This window comes from Haliotis cracherodii, unplaced genomic scaffold, assembly GCF_022045235.1.
Source record: "Haliotis cracherodii isolate W230 unplaced genomic scaffold, xgHalCrac1.p SCAF_35, whole genome shotgun sequence".
NCBI lineage: Eukaryota > Metazoa > Mollusca > Gastropoda > Lepetellida > Haliotidae > Haliotis > Haliotis cracherodii.
The window spans coordinates 119,197-147,041 of NW_027266292.1; the positions used below are offsets into that span (position 1 = coordinate 119,197).

Below are 27,845 nucleotides of genomic sequence, written 5' to 3' on the forward strand. Positions count from 1 at the left end.
TGTACATACCTTAGGACAAGAAAAAAATGAGTTTTTCTTGTTTGTTTTTTTTTGTTTAACGCCCCACTCAGCAATACTCCAGCTATAGGACGGCGGTCTGTAAATATTCGAGTCTGGACCAGACAATTCAGTGATTGACATCACGAGCATCCAAACGATCCCGTTAGTCGCCTCTTTCGACAAGCATGGAATGTTGAAGACCAATTCTAACCCAGATCTTCACGGGTCGGAAAATAATGTAAGGCACTGGTGTTGTTTGGTAGGAATTGGAATGAGAGCCAAATAATTAATTCCTTATGTCTAATAAAGGAGTAGAAAATGATATGTATAGTGTCAAAGAACATGTAATTAGCTATAGATAACATGGGAAACCGCGTTTCGGCAGTTTGGCTCCTGAGAGTTTCTAGGGCTTCGGTCCTGCCCCGCACAGAAGCACATATCACACACGTGGTGTCTCCTTGGGCAACTGACTCTGTTCGAAATGTCTCTCTGTTCACCCAGCAGTGAATGGGTACCCGGTAGGATGAGATGGCAATGTTAACATTCTAGCGCCTCAAAGGCAGCTTGGGTTGTATACTCCCCAGAGAGCTGGAAATGATTGTTGAGAGTTCACTGATCCAGTGACCGGGAAAATAGAAGCACTTTGGGCATGCCCGTGTGTGGTGTGGAAATATGAGCAATATAAATGGCCTATTACAGTAAGGGACTTTAAAAAACAACAGAAACATATATCTCCTTGGCCAGGGCTCTATATTCATATAACTTTTAAAACGTGCAAACGATTGATAAATACCTCGACCCAGCAATAATTGAAAAGAGCCTTGTTCCGCGCACTGTGAAAATCAACTCGCGAAGGAAGTTGTCGCACGTGCATCGGCAACACTAAACAAATTCCACGTGCACCAAGCATGGCGACTAAAAATCAAGTCTGGAACGGACAATCCAGTGTTTGATGCTCATGATATCAAACACTGGATCGTCTGGTCCAGACTTGATTACTTACAGACCGCCATCATATAGCTGGAATATTGGTGAGTGCGGCGTTAAGCAACAAATAACAATAACACACAGTACAAATACAGACCAAAAGTATTCTTGTTTGCAAAGTGAAAGTAAGGATTTTTTTATCTGTTTTAAGTTTAATAACATACGCGAAACAGTCGGACGAATCGTAGGTTCTCCTCAACTTAATTTAGTTTAAATGAAAAGTTTAAAAAATAATACCGATAATATTTCTCAGATATAATAATAACACTATCACTTCTTTGAAAGGCATTTACCTGATGAAGGAGTAAGCATATTCTCCGAAACGTTGTGTTCCTCATAATAAATAAGTTGACATCCATAAATTCTCTTCGTTACACTACACTAAATTACATTTCTAGTTTTAGTCCTAAATCACATCTTGGAATATTCGTTACACAAATTCAAATAAAACATGTTATCTAAAAAACACATCTTATCTTAAACATTCCAATTTTCGCCGCAGGAGTGTTCGTTGATGACGTAATGAAACTGAAAACATCACGTCCTTTTACCAGGGAGACTATACAAGGAGCCCTCTCAAAAGACAACCTGTATGTAATGTACGTAACTCTTCCGCAGTGGTAACTTTCTGTTTCACAGGGCGTTGTGGTAGCCTTGTGGTTAAAGCGTTCGCCGTAACGCCGAAGACCCGGGTTCGATTCCCACATAGGTACAATAGGTGAAGCACATTTCTTGTGCATCGAAATGTAGATGGGTGGCTATAAATCTCGGTGTAACATTTCGTTGCGTGTACATATTTCTTTGTGGTCGAGGGTATGCTATCAGTTTTCACTTGTAAATGTTCTGTTCATGAAATCCCCAGTGATTATTTCAGTAAAGCCCTACTTTTTTTGCTCTTCAGAGAAAATAAAATCACAAGGATTGGGTTTTAATACCGCCAACGTCAAAGATCGCTTTGACACAAAAATATAGTCCAAATGATTTTGATATGATTAAAACAGAAACCTTTCTAAAGATAAATCGTCAGTACATTAATTTTGCAGATGTTAGAGTTATGATATTTATAAGCACCCAAGCCAGGCCAAGATGTTTTATCACCTATCGATCCAAATCAAACTTTAAGATGATTAAAAAACATTTCCTATACAATGCATTTATTGATTATTTGACCAAACTCAAAAATCAAAATCTGCAAACAAAAAATAAATATCAGGCCTAATGAGGAGGAACATTCCGCTCTTGAGAGAAGGCAGACCCAAACAAAAATCGAAATAAATAAAATCAAATGTTGTTTACAAACATATATAATTTGAATGCATTCGCAACACACCAATGCCCCCCAAAAACATACCTCGAAATAATTTTGGCGCCAGACTGAATCTGGTATGTGTGGATGTCAGGTATTTTATTCACAACCAAAATCAGATTGGGACAGGTGGATTTCGCTGACTGTGCACAATTGAGAGGCTATTGTGCCAGTGGCAATTACATCCAAAATATGCATCCATTCACCACATGACTTGCTCACGCCTGAATCTGGACCAACCGGAAGTTATGACACCACCATAACAGGTGCTGTAATGTCACGTGACCCAGCGAGGCGTGACGACGCGAAGTGTCACTGCTATCTTTTGTCAGAGATACAAGGATGGCCAGCCCGACAACGTCCTCCTTCATTGATAGGACGCCTGAGAGCAGGGGTGTACCGTTTCACTGGCGTGGATAAGAGATATCAATGGCGCGTGGCATTTTGACATCTCGCGTCCACAGGATCTGTTTCTGTTTCCTCGCCATGTCAAACATCGTGTAGGGATTTAATGACAGGATGAGGAGACATTGAGAGTGCAGGCATGTTTGTACAGCTATTCAGAGTTCTATTGACACTGTTGATAGAGTCTCACCTGTGCTGTTAAGTGATCTTAAATACATGCTCAGCTTACAAACTTTTACGCACTGAACTCTCCGTGTTGTGAGTGAGTATGGTTTTACGCCGCTTTTAGCAATATTCCAGCAATATCACGGCGAGGGACACCAGAAATGGGCTTCACACATTGTACCCATGTCGGGAATCGAACCCGGGTCTTCGGCGTGACGAGCGAACACTTTAACCTCTAGGCTACCCGACCGCCCCGCGACGTGTTGTAATATGCAGGATATATTTTTCAGTCTTCAACCAATATCGAATATTGTATTTTGATGGTATTTTTCTATTATTGTCAGATAAGATTTAATATCGTTTGTTTATTATTTTCATGAGCATCGATTTACGCAATTAGGATACGACGGGGGGCGGTCGGGTAGCCTAGTGGTTAAAGCGTTCGCTCGTCACGCCGAAGACCCGGGTTCGATTCCCGACATGGGTACAATGTGTGAAGCCCATTTCTGGTGTCCCCGCCGTGATATTGCTGGAGTATTGCTAAAAGCGGCGTAAAACCATACTCACTCACTCACGATGTCATGCATCAACAATTCAAGCGAGCCTGACCACCCGATCCTGTTAGTCGGCTTCGATCGTTTAAGATGGTATGATCCCGACCATATTGTATGTTATCTTCACAGTGTGACGTTTCTCTCTATATTATTTTAATAGTAATTCACTCACTTACTCTATACATGTGTTCAAAAAAATAATGATAATGAAATTTTTATCATCAGACCGCCTTGAAAAAAGTCTGTTTCACAGTCTCTAAACCATATTATTTTCCCTTCCGCCCAGCCCTGAATTAAGCAAGTCTAGATTTTCCTCAGGTTCTGAATCTAGCATCTCACAGGAGCGCCTTTACAATTTAAATGGAGTTATTTGTTTCTATCAAAATTAGATATTTTTCGAGACTAAGCTTTGGCCCACCGAGGTACCTGTAAGTATCATTGAAATGTTGCGTGCGCATGGGAGTGAGCGAATTTATATATTTACGCCGCTTTGGAAATATTCCATCACGGTGTGTGTGTGTGTGAGCAGATAGGGGCTTCACGCATCGTTCCCATGTAGGGAATCGAACCCAGGCCTCTCGATCATAAGATCCTGTCACGCAAGAGAGATACAACCCTGCACAGCAAAATTGCGGCGTCAGTGTACGAAACCATTAACCCATTAAACCATTAACCACGTCTCTCAGATCCTAGAGAGAGAGAAATAAATTTTTTTTATCTAACTTAAGTCTAGAATGATTTGGCAAGTCTAGCTGGCCTCCTGATATAACGAATTGTTCTGGATTTCATTGTTTTTATTTTGTAGATACATATTTTTAAATAACTTTTTTCTGGGACCAATTGTCAATCTAATCCTGACCAAATGATCTATTTAGATCGCCGCTTATGACAAGCATATGCTCGTGTGACCAATGCTACCGCAGAAGCACCACAGGATCGGGTGATCGGGTGGTCAGGCTCGCTGACTTGGTTGATGAATGTCATCGTTGCCCATGTCATTGTGGACCATGGTGATGTCGATCACTGGATTGTCTGATCCAGATTCGGGTTATTTACAGACCGCAGTCATATACCTGGAATATTGCTGAGTGTGGCGTTAAACAACAAATAAACTAGCAAACCAGCATTTGAACTAAAAACAAAACAAATGTATATGATATTTGTATTTATTTAGCACTTTGGTTTGGTATCACAGGTGTAGACTCGGTTTGTTTTGTGAATGAGGATATTTGCTGTAATTGTCACCATGGTCGCCAAACGTCGCCTGTTGTTGGCGATCGAAGGGCTGCACGACCATAGGGCTCCATTTTCATTTGCTGAGAGTAGAACCACGTGCTCTGAAGCCACGCCCTTACCCTTGAATCGTCAAAGTTTGTGTTGGACTTTTTAGGTTCCATTTTGCACAGTTCTGAATCTGAGAGATTAGATGAGTGAAACAGTCCGGTTCTGGGGGTGGACTGTTTGATAAAATCAGGAGAACCAGCATATCCACTGTCTGAGAAACTGTTGTCTTCCTTCACAGGGGAAGTGCACACTGTCCGGCTCATGTACGCATGCGCAGCCGGATGTGGAAACTGGGAACTGTGGGAGGGTATTGTTCTCAGTCGCTCATGGCACTGACTTGTGTGTGACGTCACATTATCTGTTGGTGACGTCACGGGCACCTGCTGAATGTGCGTCATACGTCGAGAGATGTGTTTTCTCAGCTGACGGTGTACATTGTCCGACACTCCTGGCAGAGAATGAACATAGGAGAGGATTTCTTCAGCACATTTGGAGAAGCCATGTTGAAATCTGGCTTGAACTGCTTCTTTGACGTGTTTATGTGTGGTGTTGATCTTCCTGACGTTCCTCAGATAATCTACAGTCGTCTCCAAAATCTCGGCCTTCTCCATCTTCTCATAGTTGGGGTCCTGGAAAAACGGATGACGAAATATTATAACGTTGTATGTTATGTATATAGAGAAAAGTATAGATACAAAACAATAAACGATTTTGAAAACAAAAACAGGTAAATGAGGAATTTTATTTCATTTACCGGTACATTACTTCTCTTCCATTAAAAAGATATAAAAAAATTAATAACCACTAAAATCAATACATGTCGTATCTAAGGTAATTAAACGACGAACGCTGCCTTTCACACAGTTTAAAAATAGAAAATTGTAATAAATTTAAAATAATATGCTTACGTTTTTTTGCTCTGCCCCACAAACGATGCCCTTGATTTCTGACAGACATTGGTTGATTCTGGCCCGTCGCCGTTTTTCTGCCAACAGTTTTCGACCCTGAAGAAAAGAATATATCAGCATGAGTATTTTGTTACAGTATATAATTAAATATTATATATACAGGACAATATCGTGTTCCGCAGAATTATAACTAGTTATTACTGTAAAGGGGACAGATGTGACTTTGGCAAGATGCAAATAGCAGTAGTATTCATGATTAAGTCATTAGCTACGTGAATATGGGAGGGCGTCGATATTTGTAAAAGCCCATATATTGACTTTCTGTTCACAGACAGAAACCAAATAAAAACAATGTGTACCTTTCTATATCCAATATATTCCGAGTCGGATTCCGTGTGTCTATCGAATGATTCCATCACTGCAATGTGTTCAGCTCTGAGAGACAAGTTAGTGTGATGGAACGCAGCCTCCCGACCCGCCTTTATACCCCCAACATTCCCCTACCCACGCTTATCTATGCACAGTTATGTTTTGACATCTGAATAGCCCGGCGCGATCCGATACACGCTGCCAATCAGCGCACGCCTAGCAAAGTGCCGGCACGCGCCGGCTCCCGTTAAACTTCACCCGGAAGCAGATGTTCTTCTCACGACCCGGCAGGGATGATATTCTTCAGGAGGAGGGAGCATCTTGCTTGGCGTGACACGAGGAGTTACGTGGCCGAGCACCCGGCCTGTCAACAATCCGCCTCAATGTACTGCCATTAATGTGTCTAAATAAAATAGACTCCATGCTCAAATATTTTTTAACAACTTTCTATTCAGAACGTGTCACGCGCGGCATTGCGTCACATGCGGCCCAGATTCCGATATACCGTTGTATCTTATGAGGACTTGATACAACTTTGGTCGCTAGCATTATTTTAAAGTAAGGAATATGAAGAAGAATAAACACATATTTTTATTGAGGAATTGTTTGTTTTCAAAATGGCACAAATTTCAAACATGTGTGACTATCATATTTGGTTTGTTAAAGAAACAAAATTAATATTCATATGCATTCGGGTATGGTAAATTCACGTGTAGAAGTGCATTTATTTACTTATAATTTCTTGGATTATAAAGCAAGTAAGGGCAGCGTGAATTGAAAACCTATAAAACTAAAAATGACGTTGTACCAGTATTTCTGAAGATAAATAATATTTATTTTTTAGCCTCTGTCAAAATAATGCAGAATATCCCAGTTAGTATTCGTCAAGAATAAGTGTCTCAGTTCAATATTTAGGGTTCAGATAATTAGATACAATTAATATCCTGCTCAATTAAATCTCATTTCACATGTATTTAAAAGTATATATTAAAAAAATAATACCATTTGGATCCCCCCCCCCCCCCCTTCCAACTTAAGATCGTCGCATAACGTACAGGCATTGGAGTTAATCTCGTTCATTATCAATGTATAAATGTATAAACACTGAAAGATAAGATATACGCAGATAAGCTGTCTGTCTGACTCGCAGATCGATAGTGACATCATTATCTTACTTGACATTGCTAATTAATCTTCTTAATGAGTCGCCAGACCGATCAGTGTCATGTGGCTGTTAATAGTTGAAAAAATCATGTCTAGACTTCAGCTACCCTGGTAAAATTGGTTAATCTGGATAAACCCATACCAAATATAGAACTATAAGCTAATTTGGATAAACATCAATGTTTATAATATAACGGAGACAAGTATTTAGGTATCACCTTTGGAAGTCGCCGGAAATCAAGGTCAGTTTATTACAAAACTTTAAAATATATTAACATTGGGATGATATTATAGAATTATCTAATATATAATTATGTGATACTTGTTTCGTGTGGGCCGTGTGTCTGTGCAACTTAGATTAGGATACCTCCTTAAATAATCTTACAGAAATGGTATATTAAATTAGTTTTATTTGGGTCACTGTGGTGCTATTTCCAAACGAACACTATGGTTACACATGTTATGAATGTAGTGCCATTGTAAATCACATACCATATACGTGTTTTAGGGACTTATATTATATGTGTCTTGTTAATCACACCTGTAATTTGTCGACAAGATTATATTTTTTTTTTTTTTTTTTTTTTTTTTTTTATTTATTTTTTTTTTTTTTGGGGGGGGGGGTCGTAGTAGTAGTAGTAGTAGTAGTAGTAGTAGTAGTAGTAGTAGTAGTAGTAGTAGTAGTTCAAATATTATGGAGCGTATACACCATGTATTACTGTAGCGTATTACATAAGCTAAATGTTGTCTGTCAGTCAATCCAGGTATTTGTGGAATAAATATGTTTTAAATTTTATGAAGTTTCCCTCTGATATTAGAACGCAAAAACAAGAACCATTAAACATTTCAATTATCAATTTGACTAACATTAAACTTTAACATTTTAGTTTTATAAATTTATAGAAGAAGAAGAAGAAGGAGGAGGAGGTTTTATTTAAATGCCACACAGTTCATTAATGTTTCGTTCGTTTTCATTTTCATATATTGAGCAGATCCTGTCCGGGCAAATGGCCCATGCGACACTAATTCACAAGTAAAATACAAGTTAAGAGACCTAAACTGCTAGAATATAGTATATACATTCAATATATTTATATTTCACATTAATGGTAGCTATTTTGACACGTTCACATACTGAATAAAACACATGACAACCCTCACTGTATGTATACCACTTCACCTTGTAGGTCGCCGGTGACACGGCCAGGTAATTACAATCAAGTACTCAGTAAGTGGCGTCGACGGCCAGAGCTGTTGGTGACAAACACGACACCCAGTCAAGTCATAATGAAACTGTTGAGTGGGGTGTCGGGGTGACAGCTTCACCCCAAGGGATATGTCCTGTATAACACACTCGGTCAGCGCAGGCGCAAAGAAAACGTTTCCAGTCATTAAGCCTGTATCCCTGTTTGTTCAGCTGGGAACAAGCTTCATCTGATGACATTCGTCAAATAAATTGTCTTTTAAGACCAAACTGCACATTTGATTGTTCATCCTACAGTGCGGACAGAGGTGGACTTACTGTAGTAAATGTGAAAAACACATTGTTAAACACATTTTGGTTTACTTTCGTTCATTTGTTCTGAAAAAAGCCCCCCTGCAGATCCCGGAGCCTATATTTGTCAGAGTGAGTGAGTGAGTATTGTTTTACGCCGCTTTTAGCAATATTCCAGCAATATCACGGCGGGGGACACCAGAAATGGGCTTCACACATTGTACCCATGTCGGGAATCGAACCCGTGTCTTCGGCGTGACGAGCGAACGCTTTAACCACCAGGCTACCCGACCGCCCCTATTTGTCAGAGAGAGGCATTGTTTAGTTTTGTCTCAGCCTTTTCTACATGCAAATATAAAACCATTTAAAAAAATAAAAATATCATGTAGAATGGCCGTCCTTGTTCTGCACCATGAGTGTGGAATTTATTTATTTTATGAAGAAAATCCCAATCTAGATATGTATACAAAAGCAAGTTTAGCCAGCTCTATCTAGCTCTATTCCACATATGAAATCAGCATCGGGGTAAAATATTTGTTTCATTTTTAGAGTCGAGAAGGATATTGTGTAATATAAGATTTCATAGACTAAATGTTAGTCTACTGCCCTTACAACCAGCCCCATTCCATCCCCCATCCCTTTCTCAACCCCTGCCAGCCTAAACTCATCTCAGTCTCAGCTCAAGGCCTAATGCTCGAGAGTCCCCTTTTAGATTTTATTTTATTATTTAAACCGTATGCATAACGTCGGGGGTTAATTGGTCTGCTGTGAAACAAACAAGCCCTTATATGAGCTAGAGTCTGACAATGCTCCAAGGCTGTACTAGAGTGAGTGGGTATGGTTTTACGCCGCTTTTAGCAATATTCCAGCAATATCACGGCGGGGGACACCAGAAATAGGCGCCACACATTGTACCCATGTCGGGAATCGAACCCGAGTCTTCGGCGTGACGAGCGAACGCTTTAACCACTAGGCTACCCGACCGCCCTGAGGTACCAGAGTCAGAGTGTTTAAGCTGTACTGGAAGACAAGTCCCTGGATGGATAGTAATTTTATCCCCCTATAGTCAAGTCTAGATATGATATATGGACAGTGCATCTGAGGACTCCAGTCTCTTATAAGGACAACTTGTTCTTATCGTTGATACAATCTAGAAATTATGATTTAAACTAATAGTTATTGCCTTAGAGACTTGTGCAAATCTTGCTCGTGTCCTTTGTCCCATGTTGTGTAATATCAGTTGTAAGTATATATGTTTTCACAACCCTTGTCATAACTTGTGTGGTTTATATGTCACGTACATATTGCGTGCTTAATACAGGTGCTAGTATCACTGTACAACTGATTGTCATAACCCCACCCAACGTCTGTGCCCTACAAAATTTAAACACGATAAAGGTTTTCTAATTGAATCTAAATGACTGTTGACCTGCCTATTTATATTTATATTTAGTCCTAGAAATAAAGATATCTTATTCTAAAACATACATCTATAAAATAACAATAATAAAATCATAATGGAGCCCAGAAAAATGCTTAATGTCTTAGAACTGAGACAATCTAAGAATACCCAATCATTCTAGACTTGAGTTGGACTCCTTGGATTCTCTTGGGCCTGGGACACGGACTACTGTCTATTCCGACAGTCTAGCTATGCAGACGTCGTCCACTGATTCGATAAGAATAAACTCACTCTAAAGTTAATCCGTGAATCCATGCGCTGATATGCACTTGTCTAACTTGATCTAACTTAATCCAATGTTTATGAAAGTCTCGTATCAGAAACTGTAGCACGCTGTAGATGATTCCCCCGTCCGTCGGAGTGAAGTAAGTCCATTAGTGTCAACACCTCACATCTCTGTCTGTGTTATAAACACCATGGTATATCACAGATCATTATGACGTCACGCTGAGATCTGTGACGTAACGTCATTGTTCACGGCCATCCATCTAGTAATGGAGATTGTTTGTAATGGTCTATCTGGTGATGAACCCCCTCTGGGCTGGACAAAACGGTTGATAGGGAACAAATTCGATGAAACGAGATTGAGTAATTGACATGTATATTGCGAATAAAAGTACGTGATATTGGCGGTTTTATTTGACAGTGTTTGTCCACAGTGACTATCAGGGAACATAAATTTTCGTTACAACCTTTAAGGCGATTGTTCTCAAAATTCCCAAATTCGATATAAGCAACCCCTAAAGCCCCCTCTTGGGTTGCACACACCACTTTCGCCCCTTTCGGAACACATTAAATGGCCTGGCCGGGCCCGTGTGCGAAATACGCATCAGTCGGAAAGCGCACGTTAAATCTCCAAAGTAAGTAAGTAAGTAAGTGAAGGCGATTGTGGTGGATATTTTTTAAATGTATGTACTGGTGTAGTTAAATCATAACACTGAATATATATAAACATTAAACGACAATGCTAGATGATAACCAGTCTCGATTATCAACGTTACACATTCCATTTGGCGTCAAAGACTACGAGCAATGTAAATGGATCACTGAAAATCATTGATGACAATAGGTGTTCGCGAAAAGGGTAAGCATGTTTGTTTGTTTGTTGTTTAACGCCGCACTCAGCAATATTCCAGCTATATGACGGCGGTCTAATCGATGACATGCATCAACCAAGTCAGCGAGCCTGACCACCCGATCCCGTTAGTCGCCTTTTACGAGAAGCATAGTCGCCTTTTACGGCAAGCATGGGTTGCTGAAGACCTATTCTACCCCTGAATCTTCACGGGTAGAGTAAGCATGCCCTGTCCTACCAGTATTCAAAGAAACTGATATGTTCAAAGAAAACGTATGGAACAAAAAATGTATAAATATTATTGAAACTGCTACGGATTTAAATTATCGTTAGTGAAGCTACACTAACCAAGAGTGATATGCGCATTTCAAAGCCCTTTCCATTATCAAAACCGCCTCCGTTGTCTAGTGGTAGAGCGTCCGCCCAGAGAGCTGAAGATCCGGGGTTCGATCCCCGGCAGCGTCATACAAAAAAATGTTAAAAGATGGTACATTGTCTGGCGCTCGGCATTAAGGGGCTAAAACAAGGACTGCTCGGAGTCAGCATACTGTGTCTGAGTGGGGTATTCATGTTCAACTGCGGCATGGTATCTCAGCAGGCTTGCAATATGAATCGCCATCAATCCGGACAAGTACAAGCATCCACACACACACATTTGCGTGCACGTCGCTGTATTAGTGCAATAATCTTGTACGCGACGTTAAACCCCATTTTACCTCACCTACATTATCATAGGAAATCTCTGTTAAAAGCAGAGTACAGTGAACGATTCTGACTACATCATAAGAATGTGTTTTTGTGTCAGTTATACTGATGATACGAGGTGTTCGCGAAAATGTGAGGCTCCATCGAAGGCACCCGTCACAAACATCTCTACCATAAAACGTCTTGAAAGATCTACTAAGACTTTGAATGTTGTAACCCCGATAAAACAAATTTATGAAGGATTTTTTTTAATATTCGGAGAAAGACATGCTCGTTTGTACCTCAAATGTTGTGAAAATTACCAAAGGTTCGAACTGCTGGAATATTGTTCGACATAAAGGGAAGGATTGCTCGATATAACAGGAAAGGTCGACTATTGGAAAGTCGAAGTGGTTTAAACATATTTTTATTTCAAAAGAAAACTTGATCGGTAAACAAGCAAAACTTGCTTATGTAAATACCTCTCCAGGTAATAACTTTACAACAACTGGTTATATATAAGATTATATATAAGATAGTGCTAAAAACATAAACATACTAAATGCACAAATGAAATACATGAAGCCAAAACAAGTAGTGCCTGTGAAATAAGATAATGCAGTTTTCCATTACTACATGTATAAAATTAAGCTACTCGAATCTTTTGCTTTTGCCAATGAAATCGTGAACTGATTTAAGAATAGTCATGTGTGTAGAAATACATAGTGTTTCTGATATTATCGTATTTTTTGGCAGGTATAGAAAAAGTGAATTGCGTCTTCAAAGTGGACAGTTGAAGTCATACAGTCAAGTTGGGATTTTGGGGGTAATTCTGAATCTTTTTGCATAGATCAAATATGTAACATATGAGGTGGTTACACTGGCCCCTTTCAGTTTCAGCTGAGGTGGGTACATTTGCGGAATGGAATTGGCTATTTTACCATCATTGCAGATATCAGATCATCGATATACCGGAAGATTAAGATACATTTCTTGGCAATATTCCCTTGGTTTTATATGCCAATGCGGGCAGAAATTCTGACATCACAAAATAGAATCACAATCAGATGAAGTTTATTGTCCTAAATTAATGTGTTGAACAAAAACATTAAACAGAAATATATTCTTTAAAATATATGACTCGCTATTTACTCCAGAAGGTAGACGGGTCCTCAAATCAGAAAATTGGTCTGAATGTGCAAGTATTATTGTGTCAAACATGGGTCAGATCCTGGGTGTTTAGGGGAAATCCCCCGACTACAACCTAACAATACACCGATGCTGTGTAAATCTGTGTCAGGGAAAATCTCTCAATACCCCGGCAAACATTCCTCCACTCTCACTGTCATCATCCCGCGATAAAACCCTGTTGATGATGTTGTGACACGCAGGAACAATGACAGTGACGGATGGCGCACGCGAAGTGTCAAAACGTCACGCGCCATTAATTCGCAACGTTATTGGATGCGAGGCTATGTACTGTTATCATCAACGCGGACGAAAGCCCCTTCTCAAGGAGATTCCTTCACAATACTCCACAATGGGGGCAAGTAATATTCGAATTCGCTTCAATTGAGTCACGTGGCATGCGGGCGGGCACCTGTTGTGGTGAAGGCAGTGATGAGTGTGGGAAAGTTCAATGAAGAATATGATAACGGGAGAAGGTAAACACGTTTGTTGTCTCACGTTGCCTGCCGGAAAAAGAAACAAAATTAATAAGTGTTACTTTGCACCTTGATACACGATAAATCTCTTCTAACATCCGGCGTTTTATCTAAAACAAATTACGGAAAAGAGGAGAAATTGATAATTTTCTCGGAAATCCACATTTTTATTTGAAATAACGAATTGGAAAATAACGCAACGTTGGTAATGTGAGACCAATGTATGAAAATATAAAACATTCATGTTTATCAAGTCTTTGAAAGGCATTTAGAAGTGATACACATAAGGAAGAGAATTTGCGGATGTCGACTTCTTTATTATGAGGAACACAACGTTTCATCTTAGAGTAAGTGTTCCTCATAATACAGAAGTTGACATCCCCAAATTCTCTTCCTTATTCATATTTCTGTTAGAGGCTTCTCTTTATGTTTTGGAAAACACGCATCTGATTTTCTTTGACAATGACTTCAAATCGTCGCTTTGACATCTTGAAGTTAAATTTAGAAAACAAACAAAGAGATAGCTTTGTTAGTTTGTTTCACTACAATCGATCCATGACGATTCGGGGTAGAATAGATCTTCAGCAACCAATGCTTGCCTTACAATGCGACTATGCTTGTCGTAAGAGGCGACTAACGGGATCGGGTGGTCAGGCTCAATGACTTGGTTGATGCATGTCATCGCATCCCAATTGCGTGGGCCGATGCTCATGTTGTCAATCACTGTTTTTTTATGGTACAGACTCGATTATTTACAGGCCACCGTCATATAGCTGGAAACTTGCTGAGTGAGGCGTTAATCAACAAACAAACAAACAACAACAAAATCACTACAATCAGTGGCATGCACCATCAAAAGATAATAGAATGTATTAATAAATCGAAAATGAAGAATCAGTGATTTAGCATCGTACCTAACACCGTTTTATTGGCTATTTGGGGCTACAAAATAAGTTTCAAACAATCGAACCATTACAAATCCGATTCGACTTATCAGTGGTCAAATAATAGAATAATTAAAGGAATTCGCAAGGACCAGACAAGCAGTTCGGCACTGTCGAGAAATCGACATATCATATTTTGCAACAAACGGTTTTCAACTACATTAAACAAGTTTTGTTTGCTTCGTGTGTACCTTCGATTATGTTCGTGTATTATTCTTGCCAATTTATATAATGGATAATTTAATGATTTTAAGTGCCTCATAGATCCTTCATGGGTCGGCTGATGCTTTTATATATCATACGTATGTATACTAGACTAACATTTAGTCTCTGAAATCTTATATTACACAAAATCCTTCTTGACTCTAAAAATAAAAAAATTCCCTATGCTGATTTCAGAATGTGTAATAGAGCTAGCTTGAGCTGGCTAGACTTGCTTTTGTATGCATTTCTAGATTATTATTTTTTCATAAAATAAATATATTCCACGGTCATGGTGCAGGACTAGTATGTATACGTGTAATGTTTTTTTATAGTCTTAACACCAGGTGGCACTATAATAAAATAATTTTCTTCTTCTTCTTCTTCTTCTCCAATGTGTACAATAGCGGTTTTTGCAGTGGGTTAAACTATAGTGACAGAACGGGAAACTAAAGCGCTGGGCAAAAGAATGTATACACTGTGTAATTGGATTTCACCAAAAGATTACAAACGTTATCAAAACGTTACTAAGCTGAAAACAGTTACAAACACTACAAACCTTATGTCCAAAACACAACGATGATACCCGTATCAAATACATCACCATGGAAAAAACATTTCTTGATTGTTTCATTTTTAGCCACCATCAAACATGGATGTGTACTTTCTTTTGCCCGACAGTTGAGTTGATAATTCAATGGGACTGGGACGTATTTTTGTGTTTACTGATTTTTGAGACTATGAGACTGTGTGACTGATGAGAGGTAATAATGGACTCACTGTAGAATGAGTTTACGTACGCTTCCATCAGTATTGCGGGAGATCACGGAGACTTTGTACTCGGATATCAGATATATGGAACCAATCCACTTGATGTCGGACTCTGACTGAGACCCTTTGTTTTCTTTTAAATGCGCCCGCTAGCGTGTGAGGTACATTATTCCGGGACAAGCCGAATAGCGACTCGTGCCCCTCTCATGGCCATTTTTGCAACCGGGTACCGTCTAAGCGCAAACGGACAAAGCTAAAACAATTGTCAACTCGTTGCGTAATGGTTAACATATATTACCCCATATATTATATATATTTCAGATGCAATTTAAATCACATCGGAACATGCGGAATAATACAGTATGATGGAACACATGTAACTGTGTCTTGGGTATATCTTTAGATGCAAGACGTATGTAAAATCAAAAAATATTTCTGAGGGATTCTATGACGAAGAACTTGAAATCATGCGCGCATTCTGATTGGTTTGTCGTATTTTCGCACATAACATTCATTGATAGGGGGACGAGTCTTCTTGCAGGTTACGGAAAGGGGCGAGTGGTGACGAATGAGCACGGCTAATGTTCAGTCTTTCTCCCCCACGTGATCAGATTATTTGACGACCTATTGAAACAACATGTTCCAACGGACATGACGCACCGAACTAAAATATGACATTTCGGGTATCTTTGGGTTTCGGTGTATTAATATCAGAATGGACATAAACGCAACAGAGATGCTTGTGTTAACTGACATTTGGATACGTGTGATAAACGTAATGTTTGTGCATGTGATCCGGAGGCACCCACGGCTCACACAACAAGACTACTGGCAGGATTTGTATTGTGTGTGTTTGAGTTGGTTGATGCTTAGCTCTTATCTGTCTTTGTATGTGTTGTTTTACGCCGCACTCAGCAATATTCCAGCGTTATGACGGCGGTCTGTAAATATTCGAGTCTGAACCAGAAAATCCAGTAATTGATATGATGAGCATCGATCCACGCTATTGGGATATGATGACATGCATCAACCAAGTCAGCAAGCCTGACCACCCGATCCTTTAAGTCGCCTCTTACGACAAGCATAGTCGCCTTTTACGGAAAGCATGGGTTGCTGAAGACCCATTCTCTACCCGTTGTATAGAAGTATATAGGTCCGTGAGTATATAAATATGTTCATTTGGACGCATTTAAGCAAATCAGCCCAAATCAGATTTCACAATTCGCTGTGCAGATGTTTCGAAACTGATTCGCACTGATTACGTGCCTTGGTTTGTTACAACCATACCCGTGCTCGTGTCTTTCACGAAAGTGGTTTATGTCTAACATCTGGCTTTCCCACACTTATATAACACGATATATAACCGAAATACTGTGCATTAAACAATATTCACTCAGCTTACCATATCATGCCTATCATTAATAGGAAAGGATTTATATTATAATTATTTGGTTTTACATAATATTGTGTCAATATAATATAAATAATTTAACATAATCTAAGCTTTTAAAATATTCAACGGGGGAACACAAGGAATGGGTCACAGACACTGTACTTATGTTGAAAATCGAACCAAGGTTTTAGGCGCAACAGGCTAACACCTTACCTACCAGGCCATACCTCCCCCAGTTTAAATGCAAATACAATCTTCCAACAGTTTACATAGAGACAAGGCAATAAAACGATATTATATTTAAAGCTTTTATTGTAATCCCGTTATAGGATTTATCACAGTTGTCAATGGCAGCACTCATGTGGTACCAGGGTTCAGAGATTTGATGATACGATGATAAGAATACATATGTATCTAGATGTTCATCACAAAAACAAGTCCATTTATGAAACAAATCACCACGGCCTCCATGGAACCTGTTGCTCCGTCTTGATTTGTTGAGAGTAGGACCACGTGCTCTGGAGCCACGCCCTCACTCTCGAGTCATCAAAGTTTTTGTGGATTCTGCTCGACTCCATTTTACAAAGTTCTGAATCTGAGAGATTGGATGAGTGATAGTGTCCGGTTCTGGGGGTGGATTGTTTGATAATGTCAGGAGAACCAGCATATCCACTGTCTGAAAAACTGTTGTCCTCCGTCACGGGGGAAGTGCACACTGTACTGCTCATGTACGCATGCTCAGCCGGATGTGGATATTGGGAATTGCGGGAAGGCACTGCGCTCAGTCTCTCATAGCATTGACTTGTGTATGACGTCACATCATCTGTTGATGACGTCACGGGTACCTGTTCAATGTGCGTCATACGTCGGGATATGTGTTTTCTAAGCTGATGGTGTACATTGTCCGACACTCCTGGCAAAGACTGAATGTAGGATAGGACTTCTTCAGCACATTTGGAGAAGCCATGCTGGAATCTAGCTTGAACTGCTTCTTTGACGTGTTGATGTGTGGTGTTGATCTTCCTGACGTTCCTCAGATAATCTACAGTCGTCTCCAGAATCTCGGCCTTCTCCATCTTGTCATAATTTGGGTCCTGTAAAATCGGAAGAAGAAGAATATAAATACATGTTATATATTGTGTAGAGGAGAGATAGCACTTGCGTATCGGTGGATATTATTGTGTTTGTTTTGTTTGTTGCTAACTCAGCAATATTCCAGCTTTTTGATGGCGAGTCTGGACCAGACAGTCCAGTGATTGACATCATGAGAATCGATCCTCGCAACTGGGATCCCGTTAGTCGCCTCTGACGACAAGCATAGTCACTTTTACTTTTACGAAAGCATGGGTTGCTGAATACCTATTCTACCCCGGATCTTCACGGGTGTATATGATTGTGAAAAAGTCTGTCCCAGATCACTGAAATGTGACAATACTTACATTTTGTTGTTGCTCTCGACACACGATGTCTTTGATTTCTGACAGACTCTGGTTGATTCTGGCTCGTCGCCGTTTTTCAGCCATTAATTTTCGCCCCTGTAAGATAAAGAGATTAATTAATAACAAAATATTTGTATATGAAATACGGCTGGAAGATGTGCCCTAATTCCATGAAGATAAAAATGTTTCTCAGTAAAGAAGATCGGATTTTTCCCATTTCACCCGAATAGTGCATTAGCCACGTGTTTCAAGTAGAATCATACAACAGTTTCAAGGCAAATAATATGACAATGACGACACATTTATTCCCATCAAATTAGTCACGTCCATTTGAGAATTATTATTTGAGTAATCTAATGCATACCTTTCTTCGGCCCATATATTCACTGTCAGATTCCATGTTATGAAAGTAAGATTCCATCACTGCGATGTGTTCAGCTCTGAGGGACAAGTTAGTGTGATGGAACGCCGCCTCCCGACCCGCCTTTATACCCCCAACATTCCCCTACCCACGCTAATCTATGCACATTTATGTGTTGACATCTGAATAGCCCGGCGCGATCCGATACATCCAGCCAATCAGCGCACGCTTAGCTAAGTGGTGGCACGCGCCAGCTCGCGTTAAACATCACCCCGAGACAGATGTTCTTCTCACGACCCGACAGGGATGATATTCTTCAGGTGCAAGGAGCATCTTGCTTGGCGTGACACGAGGAGTTACGAGGACGAGCACCCGGCCTGTCAACAATCCGCCTCATTATAATCTTGTGTTTCATTCAATGGAATAATATTTCCACCTATTTTGGAGCATGACACGCGCTGTGTCGCATTCCGTCGCCTACCGTTACCTGGACCAGTAACCAGGTGAAACACCACGGACGGCGTAAATACATATATATAGCTGTGTTAACTGAATAACGTCTTCTAATATACAAATCCTTCTTATGATTACACAAAGCGTTTGAAAATCATACCACGTAATTGTTAACAACATGAATAATATATAACTAGACGAAATGAAAACATATCGTATAAAATGAGTGAGTGAGTATGTTTTATTCCGCTTTTAGCTATATTCCAGAAATATCACGACAGGGGACACCAGAAATGGGCTTCACATATTGAACCCATGTGGGGAATCGAACCTAGGTCTTCGGCGTAACGAGCGAACGCTTTAACCACAAGGCTACCCGACGGCCCCATATCGTATAAAATCTGAACAAAGATCAAGGCATATGTTCAAAACATTTTTTGTTATGACTACTTTGTATTTACCATTATCAAATATCAAATTTGATTTTTTTTAAAAGTTAAAAAGACAAACAACTAAACAAATCTAGACTCGGGCGAAAAACAAGCTCTTCTTGAATTCTAAATTCCAAACCACTTTCGGAAATTTTCGACTGTTGATACGTAAACCAAATAAAAAACAACGAGGCGCCCAAGACAGCAAAAGAAAATATGGTACATGTACATGGATTCTGACACCATCATGGTTCCTTATCCTAATTGGTCCACTTTACTTGTCGCCAGTCATTTGGAGATCACGTGGCTATTTGAATTTGGAATAGGAAAAAGGATCATTTGGCGAAGATATTGTAATAGAGAAAACGCTGCTTTTAAATTTTGCAAATGCTTGTTTTCCCGTGTTTATCAGTTATTAGTCCTTATTACACAAAATATTATGTATTCTCAGTACATCGATGTGATGGTAACTATGTAACGTCACATTTATTAACTAACAATGCATGAGACTTGAACAAAATATTAATGTTTGTTTTTCTTTCTAATACAGTATCAAGAACTGAAGATTAATGTTTATTTCAATTCTGAAAATTCAAAATTGTTAAATTTAAAAAGTATTATAAATATGCACATTTGTATTTGAAAATATACTTAACAAGAGAAATTACATACCCACTCTCCGTTTTAATGCGTGAATCATGTTGCTACACATTAATAATACCTTTCATAAGCTACTTTCTTGTCAACACAACCATCAAACTGTCTGATGACCTTATCAGCTCCAGCCAATTATCATCTGACAAAACAAAGTCGTTAGTGTCACAACAAGAACACAATGAGAGCGTTAATAGGCCTCGTTAGTAACCTACTGTAGCTGTACAGTAAGTGTTTGGAAACTTCCGTCCTTGGCCAACAAGACGGTGCCACTTACGACCTCGTGTCCAGACGGCGCCACGCTCATCGTTATCCCTCAACGCGTAAGCTGTTTTTAAATATCACAACAAAAAACATGTTGAATACTTACACCAAGACACGAATACACCCGACCCCTTACAAACACCCTTGCTCCTAACACCCGGGGCTATAGAAAGTATGCGCTTAGATAATGGATTTTACCCCAAAATTACAAACATTATGAAGACGTTTCTAGGCTGAAAACAATCGCCGAAACACTGCCCAACTAAAGCTCACAGCGATAATACCTGTATCAAATACATCACCATCGAATAACCATTTCTTGTTTCTTTTATTTTCGCCACCATCAAACATGAATATTTTCTTTTGCCGACAGTTTATACTGGGGTGTAAGAATGGTGTTGCGTATGTTGTTATATGTTTATATCTGTAAACAAAAATATCCCCAAACAACATTTGTTTGTTTGTTTGTTGTTTAACGCCGCACTCAGCAATATACTAGCTATATGACGGCGGTCTGTAAATAATCGAGTCTGGACCAGACAATCCGGTGATTAATATCATGAGCATCGATCCAAGCAATTGGGATCGATGACATGCATCAACCAAGTCAGCGAGCCTGACCACCCGATCCCGTTAGTCGCCTTTTACGACAAGCAGAGTCGCCTTTCACGGCAAGCATGGGTTGCTGAAGTCCTATTCTACCCCGGAATCTTCACGGGTCCCACAAACAACAAACAAATAATCACACAATATAAACCAACACAGCCTTGCCAACATGTGCCGAGTTAATTTTATTTATTCTCAGATTGTTTTAAATATTGTAAATGTCCCAGACTCGACAAATGTACATTGCGTCGGAATATAGCTGGAATGGCGCTGACTGCGGCGACAAACATCATTCATTCTCTTACTCAACAATATAGGCTGTCCCATTTTTAGATAGACAAATTAAGTGATTAGACCATCCAGACAAAAAAAAGAAAAGTATGCACATTAAATATGATTTTCACACCCATCTTTCCTATTTGACGGACCCGTGAAGATTCCAGGGTAGAATAGGTCTTCAGCAACCCAACCTATTCTAACCCGGACCTTCACGGGTATTTTTGCATATAACACTTATTACATAAAGGATAACAAAATGGATTGGGTTTTAGTTACAATATATGATGTCAAAGTTGCATTATTGTTTGTAAAATATGTTTAATAAAATAGAACTGATGGGTATTCAACTCAAAAGCAATCCTAGAATGTGGACCATTCCATATTTTTATTTTTTCTTATTCAAAGCAACGAAAGTAATAATAAATGAGCATAGTTTCTGTATTGTTGATTGGTTTTAGCTTACCTAAAGTAGAAGGTGAAGAGAATAGTTAATTTTGTTCTTATGGTTCTTGTATACGTGAATAAATAAATACTTTAGGCATTATATACGTGAGGTGAGCACACATTATGACGGCAGGTCTATCGCATATAGCACCCTGGTCTATCTCTCAGACCCTGGAGAGTATATTGAAAAGGGAAACTCAGAATAGAGTAGAATCATTTGGCAAGTCTAGATTTTGTGTGTGGATATATGTATATATTTAAATGACTAAATTTAAGTCTAATAGACTTCCTGATAATGATTACAATTTAGTGCACACTCGTAAATACTTAAAAAAAGGAATCCAATTCAAGTCTAGAATGATTTGTCATGTTTAGATTGCCTGCCTCAGCTCTGAATTTTAGCGTTGCTCTGAGCTCCATTTGGACATATGTATCCAAATGGAGCCCAGAGCAACGCTAAAATTATATATCCAAATGGAGCTCAGAGCAACGCTTATATATATATATATATATATATATATATATATATATATATATATATATATATATATATATATATATATATATTTGATGATAAGCTTGGACGCGATGTTAAACCCCATTTCACATCACCTCAAAATTGCTAACAAAATGTGTTAGCAATTTTGAGGTGATGTGAAATGGAGTTTAACGTCTCGTCCCAGCTTATTATCAATTTGTGAAGTAAATAATATTATACGTATTTACAATTTGTATCTTTTTAATTTAATCATCTTTGAATATAACGATTCGAATCAACAATATGATATTTACTTATTATCGACCAATAAATATATACATTTTTTCAAGTGATGACATATTCATATTGGGAAAACGGTGGAACGCAGCGCTGAGGTCATGGTGAAGATTTTCCAAGTGTTTATGGAAACGGGAAAGTGGACAATACGTGATATTTATAAACAGTAGTTTTATTACCGACCACATAAAGTTGAGGAAATGGCCACTTCAATACGCATTTCTCAAAACAAGAAAACATAATGTACACCAACAGACAATATAAACGAGAGTATCAGCTGTGGTTTTATCAGCCACGGGCCATGCGCGGCCAGTGTGACACCTCAATGAAAATTCCAATTATCTACGACTACAGTCTTGTAACGGCCCGCTTCCCACGGCATACCTTCACAATGATTCCGAGTGTATCGCGATGTGACACTTCGCGTGGTCACGTGCTAATAGCGTCACGTGACATACGGGCACCTGCCGTGATTAGTGTCACAACTTCCGCCTTCACGAGTCCGAGGCGTGCGGGCTCTGGGTGGAGAGATACGATTTAATATACCTGCTGGGACAATGTTTCTAAATACTTGTATTTGTGTTTGCATTTGTGTGTTCTTTGGTGCTGACGTTGTATTTTTTTTATTATGATGTGTTGCTGTCATTCGTGACCAACTCGTGTTATTCCGAGACAAGCCGAATAGCGGTAACGGAAAGGGAAAAAGTGGTGACGAATGGTGTTGCTGTGAAATAAAGTGTATTTTCTTCCATATTTAATAACTTACACAAGAATCTAACTTCACGTTTAGAAGTTATCAAGTATGCCTGAAACTTCGGACGAAACTGGAATCGCAATATAGAAACTTTTAAAATTTAATTTGGGTGAGTTTTCTACTTTTGAAAGTAACCAAATCAACTTCGTGAATAAATGCAAAATATACTAAATGTATGGGGATGTACATCTTCCCGAGGCAAGGGAGTTAACTGACTTAAAAAAAAACTCCCTTAAATTGTTTGATAGGCATTATCACAAGATGGCAGATGACAGAGTGGACACAATTTATGGATAACAGTTTCTTTATTTACTGTAAAAGCGACATTTCGGTTTTCGCCAAGGCTTGACAACGATATAAGGATCTATACCGAAACGTCGCCTTTACAGCAAATAAAGAAGCTGTTATCCATAAATCGTGTCTACTCCCTTGCTTCGGGAATATACTAACGTGTTATAAGTGTTATTTATATTTGTTTCTACTGACCAAATCCACGAGATTCGTGACTAAGAACCGCACGGATAATGGTTCAAGCTAATATCAAGGCAGAAAACATTACTGTATGCAAGTTGGGAATCGAACCCGGGCCTTCGGTCTGAAGAATCAACGCTTTTACCACTGCTTCACTATATAATATAATTGGTTGATGTTTGTCATCGTTTCCCAACTGCGTAGATCGAACCACATGATCACTGGATCACTTACAGGCAACCTTTACATAGCTGGAATAATGCTGAGTGCGGAGGGTTTTTTTAAGCAAAAAAAAATATATACTGAAAAAGCGTCTCTCGTGTTGATGGCACCATCTTGAAACATGTCTGACAGCCATTGCTGGTTACAAACGCTTGAGTCTTGGTTTGTTGTTTAACGCCGCACTCAGCAATATTCCAGCTTTATGGCGGCGGTCAGTGATTATCACCATGAGCATCGATCCACATAATTGTGATACGATGACTTGCATCAAATCAGTGAGTCTGACCACCCGATCCTGTTGGGCGCCTTTAACGGCAAGCGTAGTCACCTTTTACGGCAAGCATGGGTTGCTGCTGAAGACCTATTCTGTCCCGGATCTTAACGGGCAGATTCAGAAATATATTCTTCTGAGCTATACTTTTGTAAATTGGATTGACAAAAAATTACACATGTTACAAGGCTGAAGACACACAACTAAGATACCCGTATGAAATGAATCACCATCTGATAGCCATTCTTGTTTCATTTTTAGCCATAAAACTTGGGTGTATCTTTTTCTTATCTCGCTACATAATTTTTCTGAAACATTTTCACGTTTTAATAACAATTCATCAAGTTCATGTGTCTATCTTGCCCTTTTTCATAGTTTCCAATGCACGTGTTTCAATTTCACTATGCAACATAATTTTACGGAACAACTGGATCCGGGCCATCACAAACAAGTGGTTGATAGCATGATAACTCAAGAAGGTCTATTCCGTGTATTAAACACGGGCAAGTTATCCATTGAATGGATCAAGTCGCTAATAATATGAAAATATATAACGCAAAAAGATGTGCGTAAATAAATCATTTATATTCATCAACATGTGTAATATACCACAGACAATTTATATGAAAGTATATGAATAGAATAAGCACTATGTGATGCGATTGTTGCACCATAATATTTATTTATGTAACTGTGAATCATAAGTTCATATTCTGTATAAAGCAATTCACCACGGCCTCCATGGAACCTGTTGCTCCGTCTTGATTTGTTGAGAGTAGGACCACGTGCTCTGCAGCCACGCCCTCACTCTCGAGTCATCAAAGTTTTTGTGGATTCTGCTCGACTCCATTTTACAAAGTTCTGAATCTGAGAGATTGGATGAGTGATAGTGTCCGGTTCTGGGGGTGGATTGTTTGATAATGTCAGGAGAACCAGCATATCCACTGTCTGAGAAACTGTTGTCCTCCTTCACAGGGGAAGTGCACACTGTCCTGTTCATGTACGCATGTGCAGCCGGATGCGAATTTTCGGAATTGTGGGACGGCACTGCGCTCAGTCTCTCATAGCACTGACTTGTGTATGACGTCACATCATCTGTTGATGGCGTCACGGGCACCTGTTGAATGTGCGTCATACGTCGAGAGATGTGTTTTCTCAGCTGACGGTGTACATTGTCCGACACTCCTGGCAGAGACTGAATGTAGGAGAGGATTTCTTCAGCACATTTGGAGAAGCCATGATGGAATCTGGCTTGAACTGCTTCTTTGACGTGTTGTTGATGTGTGGTGTTGATCTTCCTGACATTCCTCAGATAATCTACAGTCGTCTCCAGAATCTCGGCCTTCTCCATCTTGTCATAGTTTGGGTCCTGGAACATTGACAATAAATTATGTAATTGAATTATAGTAATATAAAAGACGCGTAAATTTGTTTCAAAATATAGATAGTTTGAAAATCAAGCCAACGAGGATAAACATACCAATGTCAGAAATAAGTGTTTATATTTCATTATATTTTATATATCAATTAGTGATGACACCAGGTGTTCGCTAGAAGGTGAGCATATTTTGTGGTTCAGCTATTATCACCAAAACTATCATACGTTTTTTATCCATTGGGTCTATAGAAAAAAAACCATTCGTGAATTCCATATAATATCCACAAGTAAACTGACATTAAACTGAGATGTAAATACTTAGTTAAATATAAGTAAGAATACTTACATTTTGTTGTTGAACTCCACACACGATGCCCTTGATTTCTGACAGACTCTGGTTGATTCTGGCTCGTCGCCGTTTTTCAGCCATTAACTTTCGACCCTGAAAGAAAACCCAGATCAGAATGAAACAACGATGTGAATGTAAATGCAATGAAGATCACGACACGGTATTCTATCAAATATAACGACTGGGACACAGTCTATTCCCATTTCTCATGAATATGAAATTAGCCACGTGCTCGTGGTGTAAACAAGCACATATTATTTACAGGTTGTAAAAAGTGAATTTGAAACTTAATGATATGAGCAAGCTTATGTCTACCTTTCTTCGGCCCATATATTCACTGCCAGGTTCCGTGTTTTGAAAGTAAGATTCCATCACTGCGATGTGTTCAGCTCTGAGAGACAAGTTAGTGTGATGGAACGCAGCCTCCCGACCCGCCTTTATACCCCTAACATTCCCCTACCCACGCTAATCTATGCACAGTTACGTTTTGACATCTGAATAGCCCGGCGCGATCCGATACACGCAGCCAATCAGCGCACGCCTAGCGTAAGTGGTGGCACGCGCCGGCTCTCGTTAAACTTCACCCGGAGACAGATGTTCTTCTCACGACCCGACAGGGATGATCTGCTTCAGGAGCAGGGAGCATCTTGCTTGGCGTGACACGAGGCCTAACCGAAATGAACACCCGGCCTGTCAACAATCTGCCTGTCAACAATTTAGTGTTTCATTCAATCAATTTTCCCACCTATTTGGATTGAGTGTGACACTCGCAAAGTCGCATTCGTCGTTTAACGTTACGTGAAGTTTCATTTATTATATATACAAAAAATATTTCAGTTTGACTGAAACAGTCTTATCATAATTTAAAACGTTATTTGTCACGTATTAGCAACAATCTTAAATGTTATTGCTTTTAAGTGTTTGTTTTCAATGTCAGACCCATTCTTGAAAAAGAATAAGGTAACCACTAGGTCTCGTTGGTCGGTTTCCACTTTATTTGCTTTCTTATTTTCAGTGAACAAGCTAATAACTGAATATTACCAACGGAAATATCACAATCGCGTGTAGACATAATCCGTATTAATCCACTTTTGATGCCGTCGTGTAGATGGCGTTGACGGACGTATAAGACGGTCACGTGTTTCTTTGTGAACATGTGTAATGACATTTAAACTTTAATTTCACTGATTGAGGGAAAAATACAGGGTTTTTTCTCAGCCCTGATATGTGTCTTCCAAGACCCAATATATTTTATACTCAAAACAGCGAAATGTTAATATATGTACAGTGGTGTATAAAGTCAATATTTAATGTATCACTATAATGTACAGATGCTGTTTAAAGTGTGTCTAAGCATTCAACGTATATATTATTACTATAAAGTCTCTCATAATTCCTTGGCGAATGGGTCAAATATTGTAATGTATTTGTGTATGTTTCATATTTGTGAAGGTGAGTGAGTGAGTTTGGTTTTACGCCGCTTTTAGCAATATTCCAGCAATATCACGGCGGGGGACATCAGAAATGGGCTTCACACATTGTACCCATGGCGGGATTCGAACCCGGGTCTTCGGCGTGACGAGCGAACGCTTTAACCACTAGGCTACCCGACCTCCCCTTGCGAAGGTGAGACTCAAACATAAACTATATCTGTCTGTCTTCTTATTATCTGGATACTAACAAATACATGAAATATAATACTTGTTTATAGGAATTAATAGTCCTGTCCGGTATATTTTGCTGTAAAGTATAAAGTTGCTCAATTATATTTAAAACATATCACAAGCATCACAAGTAAATTCGTTGTCACACAGTGGTGAGCCAAGGCTGTTACTCACATCCATGTCAATTAATGTGACTGTG

General features: G+C 39.3%; 3 protein-coding genes across 3 annotated transcripts; all 3 read right to left on the reverse strand.

Annotated features, from left to right (window-relative positions):
• Positions 1-4,658: 4,658 nt before the first annotated feature.
• LOC139477778 (enhancer of split m7 protein-like) lies at positions 4,659-6,025 on the reverse strand. Its single transcript, XM_071260194.1, has 3 exons — positions 5,969-6,025; positions 5,610-5,705; positions 4,659-5,330 (listed from the first exon to the last, which is right to left on the reverse strand). Exons 1-3 carry the CDS (start codon positions 6,023-6,025, stop codon positions 4,659-4,661), a joined length of 825 nt encoding a protein of 274 aa, XP_071116295.1.
• An 11,261-nt stretch (positions 6,026-17,286) lies between these two features.
• On the reverse strand, positions 17,287-18,691 carry LOC139477779 (enhancer of split mbeta protein-like). The gene is made up of 3 exons (XM_071260195.1): positions 18,635-18,691; positions 18,271-18,366; positions 17,287-17,925 (listed from the first exon to the last, which is right to left on the reverse strand). Exons 1-3 carry the CDS (start codon positions 18,689-18,691, stop codon positions 17,287-17,289), a joined length of 792 nt encoding a protein of 263 aa, XP_071116296.1.
• A 6,291-nt stretch (positions 18,692-24,982) lies between these two features.
• Positions 24,983-26,372, reverse strand: LOC139477776 (enhancer of split mbeta protein-like). The gene is made up of 3 exons (XM_071260192.1): positions 26,298-26,372; positions 25,980-26,075; positions 24,983-25,624 (listed from the first exon to the last, which is right to left on the reverse strand). The coding sequence occupies exons 1-3, from the start codon at positions 26,352-26,354 to the stop codon at positions 24,983-24,985; spliced, it is 795 nt and encodes a 264-aa protein (XP_071116293.1). The 5' UTR covers positions 26,355-26,372.
• Between the last annotated feature and the right edge of the window lie 1,473 nt (positions 26,373-27,845).